Source organism: Tachyglossus aculeatus, unplaced genomic scaffold (assembly GCF_015852505.1).
Source record: "Tachyglossus aculeatus isolate mTacAcu1 unplaced genomic scaffold, mTacAcu1.pri SUPER_6_unloc_5, whole genome shotgun sequence".
Taxonomy (NCBI): domain Eukaryota; kingdom Metazoa; phylum Chordata; class Mammalia; order Monotremata; family Tachyglossidae; genus Tachyglossus; species Tachyglossus aculeatus.
In genome coordinates, this window is record NW_024044840.1 from 370,696 (window position 1) to 385,257 (window position 14,562).

Here is a 14,562-nt window from a genome sequence, read left to right on the forward strand (position 1 = left end):
AACTTTCACCCATGTTACCTGAAATGTTTGGATAAATACTGACATAGAATTTGTGTGGAAGTATCTTAAATATTCCAGAGTTATTTGCATAAATCTTGGGAAAGATGGAGTGGATGACTCATCCAGGGGTGTGTAAAACCTTTTCAATGAATTCATCCAATAAACAATGATTTATAGAGGGTATAGTGCTTTCTTAGGTCTATATGAATTACATAGGGGGATCTTCAAATTACAGTTCTACCTATTTAGAGAGAACCTCAAGGAAGGGAGAAATAGGCTAAACTTCATGGTGACATAAAACTACAGGAGGCAAATCTAAAGAAGAGAAGCCAATCAAATAGGCCCTGGGAGATATAGAAAAGAGGATAAGGACTAAATATTATTCAACTTTTACAATTCTCCTTTCCCATGTGTACAATCTTCAAAACTCTGAAACAGAAGTATAAGTTTTGATAACTTAGAACTGTTTGATACCTCGATTATCCCAGAGTTTAAGGTGGCCCATTGGAATGAGGTAGGATGCAACACGTCAAAGAGTTTACAACTTCAGAGAAGTAGCATAGCCTAGTGAAAAAAGCAAAGGCCTCAGAGTCAGAGGGCTGTTGTCCTAATCCCGGCTCTGCCACATGTCTGTTGTGTGACCTTGGGCAAATCAGCATGGCATAGTGGATAGAGCATAGGCCTGAAAGTCAGACAATCATGGGTTCTAATCCTGGTTCACCCATTTGTCTGTCATGTGACCTTGGGAAAGTCACTTCACCATGCTTCAATTATATTACCTTAAAAATGCAGATAGATACTGTGAGACCCACATGGGACAGAGACTGTGCCCAACATGATTTCCTTGTATCCACCCCAGCTCTTAGTACAGTGGCTGGCTCATTTTAAGCACTTAATAAATAACATCAATATTGCTATTATTATTCTTAAGTCACTTCTCTATATCTACCTCATCTGTAATATAGGAATAAAGACGATAAGCCCCAAGTGACATATGGATTGTGTCCAAACTGGGGTTTGCATCTACCCCAGTTCTTAGTGTGTTGTCTGGCAAATAATAAGCACTTAACAAATACTATTAAGAAAGCAAACAAAACCAAAAGGTTCTGCCCTGAGCCATGTGACTGAGCTGGATGTCATTGCTTTCAAAATAGAGGAGGATCTAGCTCAATGTATTGGAATCCAAGGGAGTCTCACAAAACATTGGCAGGCACACCAAACATTCCTTTTTATATAATTAAATGGTTTAGAAACATGACTCTAGAAATTGCTCTAGATAATGAACTGTCTCCCCTCTCAGGATTGCACCTGGAGAGTTTCCAGTACTCTACTAGTCTTGGCTATGGAAGGGAGGGTCAAGCAGAGGCATACCCATTCCATTCCTAGCTTAGGCAGTGGCTAGTGAGTGGAAGACAATCTGCTACAAGTCAAAACTCATCTGTGCTGGGAAACAACAGCATGGAGAGAGTTGACGGCGGAGATTCAAGGAAGGAAGCAATGGAAAACCACTTCTATATTTTTACCAAGAAAGCTCTATGGATATGCTACCACAATGATTACAGATGGAGGTGAGGCGTTCTGAGAGAGAAGCAGCATGTCTCAGAGGAGAGAGCATGGGCTTGGGAGTCAGAGGTCATGGGTTCTAATCTCAGCTCTGCCACAGCACCTGTGTGACTTTGGACAAGTCACTTAACTTCTCTGTTACAGTTACCTCATCTGTAAAATGGCGATTTAGACTGTGAGTCCCACGTGGGACAAACTGGTCACCTTGTATCCCCCAGTGCTTAGAACAGTGCTTTGCATGTAGTAAGTGCTTAACAAATTACATTATTATTATTCTTATTATTCTTATTATTATTATTATCATCATCATCATCATTATTATTATTGTTATTATTATAAGTCCATGGAGTTGCTATGGGTCGGAGATGACTTGACAGCATCACAGACAAAAAACTGTCTGCTAAGCGTACTTCAAAGCATTTAACATACCTGCTGCTTAAAAAAATGATGTTTTTGTCACAATTTTTTGGAGATACAAGAGTGCTTCTATAAGACAATAGATGTGTTCACTCCCTTGGTGAACTCATTCGTTCCCACGGCTTCAACTATCATCTCTATGCTGATGATACCCACATCTGCCCCTGCTCTCTCTCCCCCCTCCAGGCTCGTGTCTCCTCCTGCCTTCAAGACATCTCCATCTGGATGTCTGCCCACCATCTAAAACTCAGTATGTCCAAGACTTAACTCCTTATCTTCCCTCCCAAACCCTGCCCTCTCCGTGACTTTCCCATCACTATTGACAGCACTACCATCCTTCCTGTCTCACACTGCCGCAAACTTGGTGTCATCCTCGACTCTGCTCTGTCGTTCACCCCTCACATCCAATCCATCACCAAAGCCTGACAGTCTCACCTTCGCAACATCGCCAAAATCTGCCCTTTCCTCTCCATCCAAACTGCTACCTTGCTGGTTCAATCTCTCATCCTATCCCGACGGAATTACTGCATCAGCCTCCTCTCTGATTTCCCATCCTCCTGTCTCTCCCCACTTCAGTCTATACTTCAGGCTGCTGCTCGGATCATCTTTATGCAGAAACGCTCTGGGCATGTTACTCCCCTCCTCAAAAATCTCCAGTGGCTACCAATCAACCTACACATCAAGCAAAAACTCCTTACTCTCGGCTTCTAGGCTCTTCATCACCTCGCCCCCTCCTACCTCACCTCTCTTTTTTCCTTCTACAGCCCAGCCCGCATCCTCCATTCCTCTGCCGTTAATCTCCTCACTGTGTCTCATTCCTCCTGTCCCGCCGTCGACCCCCGGCCCACGTCCTCCCCCTGCCCTGGAATGCCCTCCCTCCACATATCCGCCACGCTAGCTCTCTTCCTCCCTTCAAAGCCCTACTGAGAGCTCACCTCCTCCAGGAGACCTTCCCAGACTGAGCCCCCTCCTTCCTTTCCCCCTCCTCTCCCTCCCCATCCCCCCGCCTTACCTCCTTCCCCTCCCAACAGCACCTGTATATATGTATATATGTTTGTACATATTTATTACTCTATTTATTTATTTATTTTACCTGTACATATTTATTATATTTATTTTATTTTGTTAATTTGTTTTGTTTTGTTTTCTGTCTCCCCCTTCTAGACTGTGAGCCCGCTATTGTGTAGGGACCATCTCTATATGTTGCCAACTTGTACTTTCCAAGTGCTTAGTACAATGTTCTGCACATAGTAAGCGCTCAATAAATACGATTGAGTGAATGAATGAATTAATGAATTTAATAACAGAAACCTTGAATTGCATGTAGAAATCATATGGAATGCATTAAGGGTTAATAATATAGAATTAAGTCTATTTCTGTTCTCACTGACTCTCAGTCCAAGCATCGTTTTCTTAAGTACCAACCTTGTACTGTTCCATTTTGTAGATGAAATGCAGATAGAACATGTTCCTGGGAGTCAGAGGTCATGACTCTTCCACTTCTCTGCTGTGTGACCTTGGGCAAGACACTTCATTTCTCTGTGCCTTAATTACCTCTATGTGGAACAAGGGGATGTGTCCAACCCAATTTTCTTGTATCTACCTCAGCACATACAACAGTGATTGGCACATAGTAAGCACTTAACAAGCACCATAATTTTATTATTATTTCATTGATGGGACATCATGCCAAAGTTATGGAATATATTCTTATGCGAGTATTCCAGTGTCCCCAAACTGCATGGTCATGTTTTTGGGTTATCCTTGATCATTTGCATGACTATTACTACAGTAATCAAACCAAGGTCAATGAAACACTCCACATCTCCATATACCTTTACCTTAGAAATCTGTTACCCACAGTTACTCTCCTCAGAATGCTGGTGAACCTTTGGACACGGGATGGAACTATTGCTTTCCCTGTTTGTGTTTCTTTGCTGTATACTTTGATTTTTCTAGGTTCTACAGAATTTGTCCTCCTGACAATGATGGTATATGATTTTTTATGTTAGTTTTTTAAGCATTTACTATGTGCCAGGCACTGTACTAAGCACTTGGAAAGTACAATTCAACAACAAAGACAATCCTTACCCAACAACGGGTTTCAGATGTAAGGACTGAGACACTGAGAAGTGAAATACCCAGACCAAAGTCACACAAGGAGACGAGTTGCAGAGCAGGGATTAGAACCCAGGCCCTTCAGACTCCCAGGCCTTCCCTCCACTAGGCCATGAGACTGCTCTTGTTATTGATGGGCCCCCCCGCCATGCACCGTGGAAAGTTTGCAGATATTGTTTGAATGTACGTGGTCCTGTTGCCATATTTGGTATGGACCTGAGACCCTGCAGCCCACTGGCTGGGTCCAGGAACCAAAACAAATAAGGAGATAGACTCCAACCTGGTCTGTACCAAATCTGTACCAATCCAGTCCCCACTGTTTTCAAATCTACCAATTACTGTGATCAACAACAGCAGTATACAAGCCCGTTGTACCAGGCACTCGGGGCCTTTTCCCTTAAGGAAATGAGCCCACCAGGTGCATTACACCCTATTCGGTCTTCAGCCTTACCAATAAAAAAGTTTATTAAAACTGTCGGCAGTCACATGCTGTCTGAGTAATTCTTTAGTCGCCCGGTGACTTGGTGGCCATCCGGAACAACTGCCGCCATCATTTGGGTGGCCCGTATGGGGAGATCCAGTAGATGTTACTGCTGTCCTGGCTGACCATAGCACAGCCTGAAGCCATCGGACTAGTGAGTTCTTTTTTCGAATTGTTCTTGTCTATTCTCACAGAGGCACCCTCTAGTTCCCGGGTACACTAGGGGGGAAGAAAGGCCGACGGGGTCGGTCTGGGAAAGGACCTTTCATCAGGAGATGGTTCGGGCATTGAAGCTCCAGTAGGATGGCTTTCCCCTTCCCTCTGGCTGGGAATCCCAGGTACCTTCGGCAAACCCTCAGCCTCCTGAGGGGATGGGAAACACCACCACTACAGGGCCCAACCTGTTGTTATGTCCTCCTCCATACCAGTCCACCTCCGCGTGGGCCATAAGCCCTTCCAGCACCTGGGGAGGCACACGCTATGCCCTTCCAGAGACAGAGGAAAGAATACTCCCCTTGAGGGAAGTCACAGGGGAAAGGGAACAGATAGTGCAGGTACAGGCACCCTTTTCTTTGAGCGAATTGGAAATAGCAAAATGAAAATTGGGACAATATTCTGCGGACCCCATGCCCTTTTGGGAAGAATTCCGGAGTCTGACCCTGAAGTACAGTCTGTCATGGGAAGATCCTAACCTGTTGTTTTATAACTGTCCCTTGCTCCAAACCATAGTGGAGTTATCAGGGGGAGAGTACTGATAGAAAGCTCCAGGATCATATGATTACATGCCTACTGGCGGGCATGGAGAAAGGAATTAGGAAGCAAATTAACTATGATTGGGTCCGAGCTGTGACTCAGGACTCTACCAAGTCCCGTGCCACGTTTAGACTCAGTCTGGCGGAGGCGATTCAAATGTACACCCAGCTTGATCCCGACTCGGTAGAGGGAAGTGTCATTCTATATTTTATTAATCAATCGGCTGTAGATCTCCACTGAAAACTACAGAAGGAGCAGTTGGGGCCACAAACTCCCAGGAATTAGTTGATAGAAGCTGCCTTTAGAGTTTTTAACAACCATGACCAGGCAGCCCGGGATGAGAAGGACTGCAGGGTTAAAGTGAAGGGCAGAGAGCAGGCCCAGTTACTTGTGGCAGCCCTGACAAAGGGTCGGTCTCACCCTGGAAGGTTGTCCAATGCGGCAGCCATGCTTGCCCTTGGCTCAGGGTCCGGGAAGCCCTGTTTTGTGTGCCACCAGTCTGGCCATTGGGCTTGGGAGTGCTCCCAGGCACAGAGGCCAGGTCGCAGCTGCCATCCACCTGGACCGTGCCCCCTCTGACAGGGACACAGGTACTGGAAGCGGAACTGCCCACTACTGGAGGCGAGCACCGACCCTGAGGCTGGCCAGTTCCTGGCTGTTGGCGTGTCTGAGAGCCAGGACTGATGGGGCCCAGGGAACGGCTGGGCACCCACAGGAACCATCTCCATGGCCGAACCCAGGGTGAGCGTGGAAGTGTCCGGTAGGATTATAAATTTTCGTATTGATATGGGGGCCACCTATACTCTGTCCTTCCCGGTTTTCGCGGTCCTACCCATCCATCTGGAGTAAGGGTGGTGGGGATTGACGGCATCTCAAAATCCTTTCACCAAACTGCCCCCCCCTACAATGTTTATACCAACAGGAAGTGTTTGGCCTGACCTAGCCAAACCTTTTGCCTTATATGTAGATGAGCAGCGACACCACTGTGCTGTGGTTCTAGGTCAATCCTTGGGGTCAGACTTTTGGGCTGTAGCGTATTTTTCCAAGTGGTTGGATAGTGTCGCCTCTGGTTGGCCAGCATGTCTCCATGCAGTAGCCGCCACTACCGTAGCAGTACAGGAGAGCAGAAACCTGACTTTGGTCTAACCTCTTACTCTCTATACTCCGCATCGAGTCCTAGCAGTGCTAGGAAATAGGGGTGAGCATTGGCTTATGGGAGGCCGCTTGCTGCAATACCAGGCCCACCTTCTTGACACCCCTGAGGTTATCTTGAAGACCTGTAACTCTCTGAACCCAGCAACACTTCTCCCTCTCCAGGAAGATGGGGAAGGGGACTGGCCAGCCCCAGTTCTTGATTGCTTAAACAAAATTGACGAGAGTTACTTTACCAGACCAGACCTTAGGGACATAGCCCTTGTAAAGGTGGATTCTAACTGGTTCACGGATGGGTCCAGTTACATGGACCAGGGAGTCTGATATGCAGGGTAGGCGGTAGTGAGCCTCCACGAGGTCATCGAGGCACGGCCTCTCCCTCCAGGGACCTCTGCGCAGAAAGCAGAACTAGTAGCCCTATCTCAAGCTTCGGAATTGGGAAAGGGGATGCGTCAACATATTTACTGACTCCAAATGCGGCTTCCGTGTCTTACATGCTCATGGGACTATTTGGAAAGAGTGAGGTCTCCTTACTGCCCGAAGGCCCCCTATCAAACATGCAGTGGAAATCCTCCAGCTATTCGCAGCAGTTTGGGAACCCCGGGAAGTGGCTGTAATTCACTGTCACGGACACCAAAAGGGGAATACAGAAATATTCAAGGGAAATCATTTTGCGGACTCAGCTGTTCTACAGGCAGCCCGCACCAAAACCGAGGACACCTCTTGTCCCAGATTTTTCTGATTCTCCCCAGGAGGACACTCCCTCACCATAAACCTGTGACCGAATTGGCGACCTCCGCCTCTGGCTCCACAGGGAAGAGCACGAACCCATGGGACAGAAGTCAACTGAGGAACCTGAGGGGGACGCTGCCCCCATCTTACAGGCTGTATGAGAAATCACCCCAACCGTGACACCACCAGCATCTCACCGTCGGGCTCACGGCCAGCTTGTGGTACACCCCTATGACCCCGAACACATCTAGTTATGAGTCCATCGCCCACTGTCAGCATGAAGCCGTTCCAGAAGACGGACCATCAACCCTCAGCAACCCTTTAGGAATAAGGGTCGTATGTCTTTGGTGGGGGGGGGGGAATGATGGGGGCCTCCCCATGCACCATGGAAAGGTTGCAGATATTGTTTGAATGTACATGATCCTGTTGCCATATTTGGTATAGGCCTTAGACCCTGCAGCCCACTGGCTGGGTCCAGGAGCCAAATTAAATAAGGAGATAGACTCCACCCAGGTCTGTACCAAATCTGCACCAATCCAGTCCCCACTGTTTTCAAATCTACCAATTACTGCGATCAGCAACAGCAGTATATAAGCCCGTTGTATCGGGCACTCGGGGCCTTTTCCCTTAAGAAATGAGCCCCATGGGTGTGTTACCCCCTATTTGGTTTTCAGCCTTACCAATAAAAAAGTTTATTAAAACTTTCGGCAGTCACATGCTGTCTGACTAATTCTTTAGTCACCCGGTGACGTGGTGGCCATCCGAAACAACCGCCACCATCATTATGCTGCCATATGTAACCCCCTGAGTTACCCAAATATCATGAGCTACAAAGTGTGTGTCCACCTGGTGGCCGCTACATGAAAGCGCCCTTCCAGTCCAGATAGAGCAAATATATTGAGTCTCCACACAGCCCTTTGTGATTTGGATAAAATTAACCATTCTTTTCTGTGACTTGCATCAGTACTGACGCTGATCTATGGGGAAACCTTCCCCAGTAAGCTTCTGCCATAAGATGTGACTATATGATTATAATGGTTCCTTTCCTGTTAAAACTTCTGTACTATGTCAAAATCATCTCTCCTTCTTTAGGCCACAAAGCCTGCCCCATCTGCTCCTCCCACCTCATTGTCATCACCTTGATCTTTGGATCTGCTACCCTCATGTATTCCCTGGCCAAGTCAAGCCACTCAGGTGATGTGGACAAGCTGCTCTCCTTCTTCGATACTGGTACACTTAACCCGTTGATACTCAGCCTGAAGAAACAGGAGGGGACCACAGCTCTTAAACCAATACATCAACAAGTGGATTCCTAAAATAAACCCGCAAGACAAAGAATATTTTTCATTATCAGTAGCAGCATATCAAAGTTCAAAGGGCATGGGTCTGAGAGTCAAAGAACATGGGTTCTAATCTCCGTTCTGCACATTTAGTTACTGTGACCTTCCCTGTGCATCTGCAAAATAGGGATTCAACACCTGTTCTCTCTCCTCTGACTATGAAGCCCATGTGAGACTTGATTACCTGTCCAGGCTCTTTAAGTGTGTTACTTTCCTCTAATCCCTCTTGAATTTTTACTGTAGTTCATAGAACAGCTTCTAAAGGGTCAAGTTTACTTTCAATTCTATTTCAATCTACGAAATGATAACCCTACCCAAAACCTGATATGCACAACCTGGTCTAAATAAACTGAATTAAGAAGCAGTGTGACCTAATGGATAAACCATGGGCCTGGGTGTCAGAAGAACGTGAGTTAAAATCTCAGCTCCACCACTTATCTGCTGTGTGACCTTGGACAAGCCACTTCACTTCTCTGTGCCTCAGGTTGTCTCATCTTTAAAATGGGGATTAAGACTGTTAGCCCCATGTGGGGCATGGACTATGCAAAACCGGATTAGCTCATATCGACCCCAGTGCTTAATACAATGTCTTGCTCACAGGAAGCACTTAGGACCATTTTAAAAAGTCTGATAAAAGGAACTGAATAAATGGTAGATCTATAATATTACTATTGGGGGAGCTTATTTTTCTTCTTTTGGAATTAGAAGAATACTCTCCTTGAGCTCTGTTGCATAAAGACAGTTACTAGATGTCACTTCACTTATGGTTTTGCTTCAAATATCAAACCCATAGTTGGATTTACAGACATGGGCAACATCTGTTTAAATACAAATAGGGGAGAATTCCTTAGAAGAACCGGGTAGTGATCCTGGAAATAAGAGTGGATCACGAGCAGCAGGAACTGGTCTGTGAGATGAAAAATCAACCTAATCTTCAACTTCCAGGAACTCCTAAATATTCTTTTCTGATCTTCCCTTCAAACTTTTAAAATAAAACTATAGAAAATTAATATATATCAGTAATTCTGTAATGCTACAAATGATTGTCTTCATGCTCTGCAAACAGTAAGCCCTCGATCAACACCATTAATTGATGGAGGAAATACCCAATTTTACATGTTGATGTCTTGATATTTCATTTCTTACTAACCTGAGTTCTTACTGTTGCTGTATATTTTAATTCTGAGAAGAAGGAACGGGCCTCTGACACTTTTCCATGGTCTTTCCAAGAGCCCAGAATATTTCATGCACAACAGTGAGCCCTCAGCAAATGATAATGATGGGAATGTGCCAAGTAATAGTGCCTGAGTAACGTCATTGGCTTTACACCTCAGTAAAATGTCACCTTCACACATCAGAGCCTCTCAGATCCTGGGGAGATATCTTTTTACCCAAAATTCTCTTCAGGGCACCTTTCACCTCTTGATTCCTCAGACTATAGATCAGGGGATTTAGCATGGGAATGAAGACTGAATAGGAGAGAGAAAACAGCTTCTTGGTCTCAGGAGAGTAGGAGGCTTTCACTTGGAAATAAGTCGAACCCGCAGACCCAAAGAACAGTGAGACCACAATGAGATGGGATGAGCAGGTGGAGAAGGCTTTGCGACGGCCCGCGGCGGAGGACATCTTCAGGATGGTGACGAGGATGCGGACATAAGACACAACAATCACTCCAAAGGGGAGCATCAGGACGATAACAGTCATGGCTACACTGTATATCTCAAGCGCCAATGTGTCCGTGCACACCAGGTCTAAGAGAGGAGGGCTATCACAGAAGAAATGGTTAATTACATTAGGCCCACAGAAGGGCAATGAAAACATCATAGCAGTCTGTATTGTTGCCACGGGAATCCCTGATACCCAGGAAGCCAGGGCCAGCTGCAGACAGAACCTTCGGTTCATGATGAGTGAATAGTGGAGCGGATCACAGATGGCGGCATGTCTGTCATAAGCCATCGTTGTCAGGATCCAACACTCTGCGGACCCGACAAAGAAGGCAAAATACATCTGGGCTGCACATCCAGCAAAGGAAATACTTTTATCCTTGGAGAGGAAATTGGTGAGCATTTTGGGGATGATGACAGTGGTGTAGCCAATATCCATAAGGGAGAGATTCCTGAGGAAAAAGTACATGGGGGTTTGAAGGGCAGGGTCGACAGTGGAGACCAACACTAAGAGGGAGCCTCCTATCAAGGTTATTAAGTATACTACAAGGAAAATCATAAATAGTATGACCTGAAATTCGTAGAGATTGGAGAAACCCAAAAGAATGAATTCAGTTACAAGTGACTGATTGCCTTCCCTCAATCGCATTTTTTTTTTTTTGTCAATGTAAGTACAGAACTATCTGCGCCCAAAATGTGTCTTCTCCGTTCAGGAAAAAAAATAAGTAGCAATTATTTAAGTCTAGGACTTCCCTATGAACATATTCTCTGAATGAACATGGGCTGCTTGTTTGGTCAAAAATCAAGGGGGTAATCATAGCATGAAATATATGGTGTCTAGGTTCTCAGTGTCCAGAAGCAAGTTCAGGAGACTGGGGAAGTAGTGAAGGTAGCCAATAATACGAATTCTGCAAAGGAATAAAGAGTTTCATTTTACCATCACTTTGCTAGTATTGTTTATCATTATTGAACCCACATTTTCCCACCACACTACATGTTATCACCTGTATAGGACAAGCCTGCTGGGGGAATTAAATAATTGCAGATTCTCTGAAGGGAACAAAGCACCCCAATCCATGACTTCCACATAGAAATTTCCTCATTTCGGGTCACACAAACACACCTCCACACACCGACCTACACCCCCCCCACACACACACTTAACCATCTGTACACAAGCACACTTAAACACATGCAAACAGCCTGGGTGCTCATGTGCCCAACAATGACTGGGTGAAATTGGATCTGTACCACTTAAGAACTTGATATTCACCCCCTTCAGCCTTCCAGCACTCATCCCTAACTCATTTTAATGTCTGTCTCCCCCCCAGAATGTGAGCTCCTTGTGGGCAGGAAGCATGTCAAGCTGCTTAGTACAGTGCTCTACACATGGTAAGAGCTCAATAAATACCATTGATTTGGAATCCGTCAATTGTATTTATTGAATGTGTACTGTCGTGTGCTGTTCCAAGTGCTTGGGAGAGTACAAAAATAGAGTTGGTAGACATGTTCCCTGCCCATAAGGAGCTTACAGTCTTGAGGGAGCTAAGTGATTGCCTGTCGCATAGTAGGCAAATGGCGGGGCTGGAATTAGAACCCTGGTCTCCTGACTCCCAGCTCTGTGTTCTTTCCCTTGGCCATGCTGCTCCTGATATGACCCTCCTTGCTGTGGAGATAATGCTGGCATAATGTGGACTTGAAGTGCCAGTTTTAGTGGTTCTGAAATGCTAAGAGATCTTCCAATATAAACTGTTTGGAAATTGGGAAGTGCTATACTAACTTGGTTGACACTGACTCTGGCTTGTTGCTATGTCCCTTCGGCACTCACCGTTTTGGGTGTAAGGCTGTGAGTGTTTTGAGAAACATACATAAGCCTTCATTTTCCTGGGAGAGAGATATGAGGTTTCTCTCTCATGTAGAGCCTGGTGTCCATTTTGCCTTTATCTTGCCATCTGACATAATGGCATTTTTAAAAAGATGTGTACAGCTAAATCCAGTATGTGTGCTCTAATGGAAAACGACTATTACTGAACAATTTTCTGTCTCCGAGAATGAAATTTGGCCTCAGAGCTTGCATTCTTATACTTTACTCCAAACATTGATGCTATCAGCGGGCCCTCACTCTGTTCTAAACTGGTTTTGGTCATTTTAGCCATATCCAAAGGTAGAAGGGTTGATTTCACTTGCTGTTTGTGTGGCCTGTTTCCCAAGAGCTTAACCTGGAAAGTTCCATTTTCCATGCCCCTATATAGGTGCTCGAACCTCAGCCTCCTCCTAACAAGTGCACTAGGCTATAGGCGGGTCCACTGAGAGGAGATCAGTGAGGGGGCCCAGGTCACATGGCAGGAAGGTTAAAGAAATTGCATTGCCCTCTAGATTGTAAGCTTGTAATGGGCAGGGAACATGCCTACCAACTCTTGTATTCTCCCAAGCTCTTGTTACAGTACATTGCACAACTCCTCACCCTCGGCTTCAAGGCTCTCCATCACCTCTCTGCCTCCTACCTCACCTCCCTTCTCTCCTTCTACAGCCCAGCCTGCACCCTCCACTCCTCTGCCGCTAATCTCCTCACCGTACCTCGTTCTCGCCTGTCCCGCCGTTGACCCCCAGCCCACGTCATCCCCTTGTCCTGGAATGCCCTCCCTCCACATGTCCGCCAAGCTAGCTCTCTTCTTCCCTTCAAAGCCCTACTGAGAGCTCGCCTCCTCCAGGAGGCCTTCCCATACTGGGCCCCATCCTTCTTCTTCCCCTCTTCCCCCTCCCCATTCCCCACCTTACCTCCTTCCACTCCCCACAGCACCTGTATATATGTATATATGCTTGTACGTATTTATTCTATTCTATTTATTTGTACATATTTATTCTATTTATTTTATTTTGTTAATATGTTTTGTTTTGTTCTCTGTCTCCCCCTTCTAGACTGTGAGCCCACTGTTGGGTAGGGACCGTCTTTATATGTTGCCAACTTGTACTTCCCAAGCGCTTAGTACAGTGCTCTGCACACAGTAAGCGCTCAATGAATACAATTGAATGAATGAATGAATGAATGAATGAATGAAAATTTTTCACAGAAAAACAACAACTAAAAATCTATTTACTTATCTGTACCCTCTTTTCTCTCTTAAGTCCCATCCTTAGGGAAGTAGTGTTATAAGTTTAGCAATGTGAGGATTTTTTGTATGGTATTTAAGTACTTATTTAAGCACTGTTCTAATCTCTGGGGCAGATACAAACTAGTAAGGTTGGGCAGAGTCCATGTCCCAAATGGGGTTCACTTTCTTTATCCCCATTTTATGAATACAGTCGCTAAGAAATAGAGAAGCAAAGTGACTTTCCGAAGATCACACAGCAGACAAGTAGCATATACTTTGGAACTAGGAGGTACCAAAAGAAAAGGATATTTATCTTCCCCTTCTGAGGTATCTGGAAATCCTTCCATACGTCTCCTTTCTTCACTTATGTAAGAAACAAGAAGAACAGGTGCCATCAACAGGATCGTGGGGAGGGAAGGAATAGTTCAAAATCAGGGAACCAAGAAAATTATTTAAATTTCCTAGAGTCTTACTCTTTCCATAACAAAGGTTTCTTGTCTTGATTTTTTTTAATGTGGGAATTCATTTCTGAATAACTTCAGTGAAGTGAAAAAGAAGAATAAAACAAAAAACCGAATATATCTTGAGACTCCTTCCCTTGATAATGCTATAGTGTGTAAGGATCAGTTCTGTTTTCTAGAAGCAGTTTAGTTGTTTATATGTATCTGAAACACGGGATCACTAATCAAGTTGCCAACTGTGTGGTAGTCTAGCTAAACTAAAAGCCCTGGGTAATTTTATCTGGCCCTCCAAAATGAAGGAGTTTCCAAAAGTATTAGGATCCTTTCTGCTCACATGAGGAATAGTTTATTTTATTGCACATAAAATGATTCCAGAAGAACATTTCCACATATTTGCCTCCTTCTCGCCATCGCTGTGCCATAGGAAGAACCCTTATGACCTAATTACTAGAGCATTTTAACAACTTGATTCCTCATCCCTTATTGTCCTTCTGTCCCCAGTCCAATCACATATTACACAGAATAGCAAGTCTCTTCTCTTCAACACATTGGATGGTGGCACTCCATCGCTTCGAGACTGTGAGCACGTTTTTGGGTAGGGATTGTATCTGTCGCCAAATCATACATTCCAAGCGCTTAGTACAGTGCTGTGCACACAGTAAACGCTCAATAAATGTGGTTGAATGAGTGAATGAATCACTTGAAGTCGACAGGAACTCTTGTCAATAATATCAAGTGACATCTTTTCTTTGTGGACTTCACAACTCTCCACTGTCTTTCTCCTAGATC

The 14,562-nt window shown here is 45.0% G+C and overlaps 1 protein-coding gene and 1 non-coding gene across 2 annotated transcripts; one reads left to right on the forward strand and one right to left on the reverse strand.

Annotated features, from left to right (window-relative positions):
• The first annotated feature begins 1,290 nt into the window (after positions 1–1,290).
• LOC119922166 lies at positions 1,291–1,428 on the forward strand. The gene has a single exon (XR_005448633.1). It is a non-coding gene; the product is annotated as a small nucleolar RNA SNORA7 (small nucleolar RNA).
• Positions 1,429–9,903: 8,475 nt separating this feature from the next.
• On the reverse strand, positions 9,904–10,857 carry LOC119922125 (olfactory receptor 10A7-like; the record flags this gene model as incomplete). Its single annotated transcript, XM_038742141.1, has 1 exon — positions 9,904–10,857. A coding segment is annotated over one exon (954 nt), but the record flags the coding sequence as incomplete, so codon positions are not given.
• Between the last annotated feature and the right edge of the window lie 3,705 nt (positions 10,858–14,562).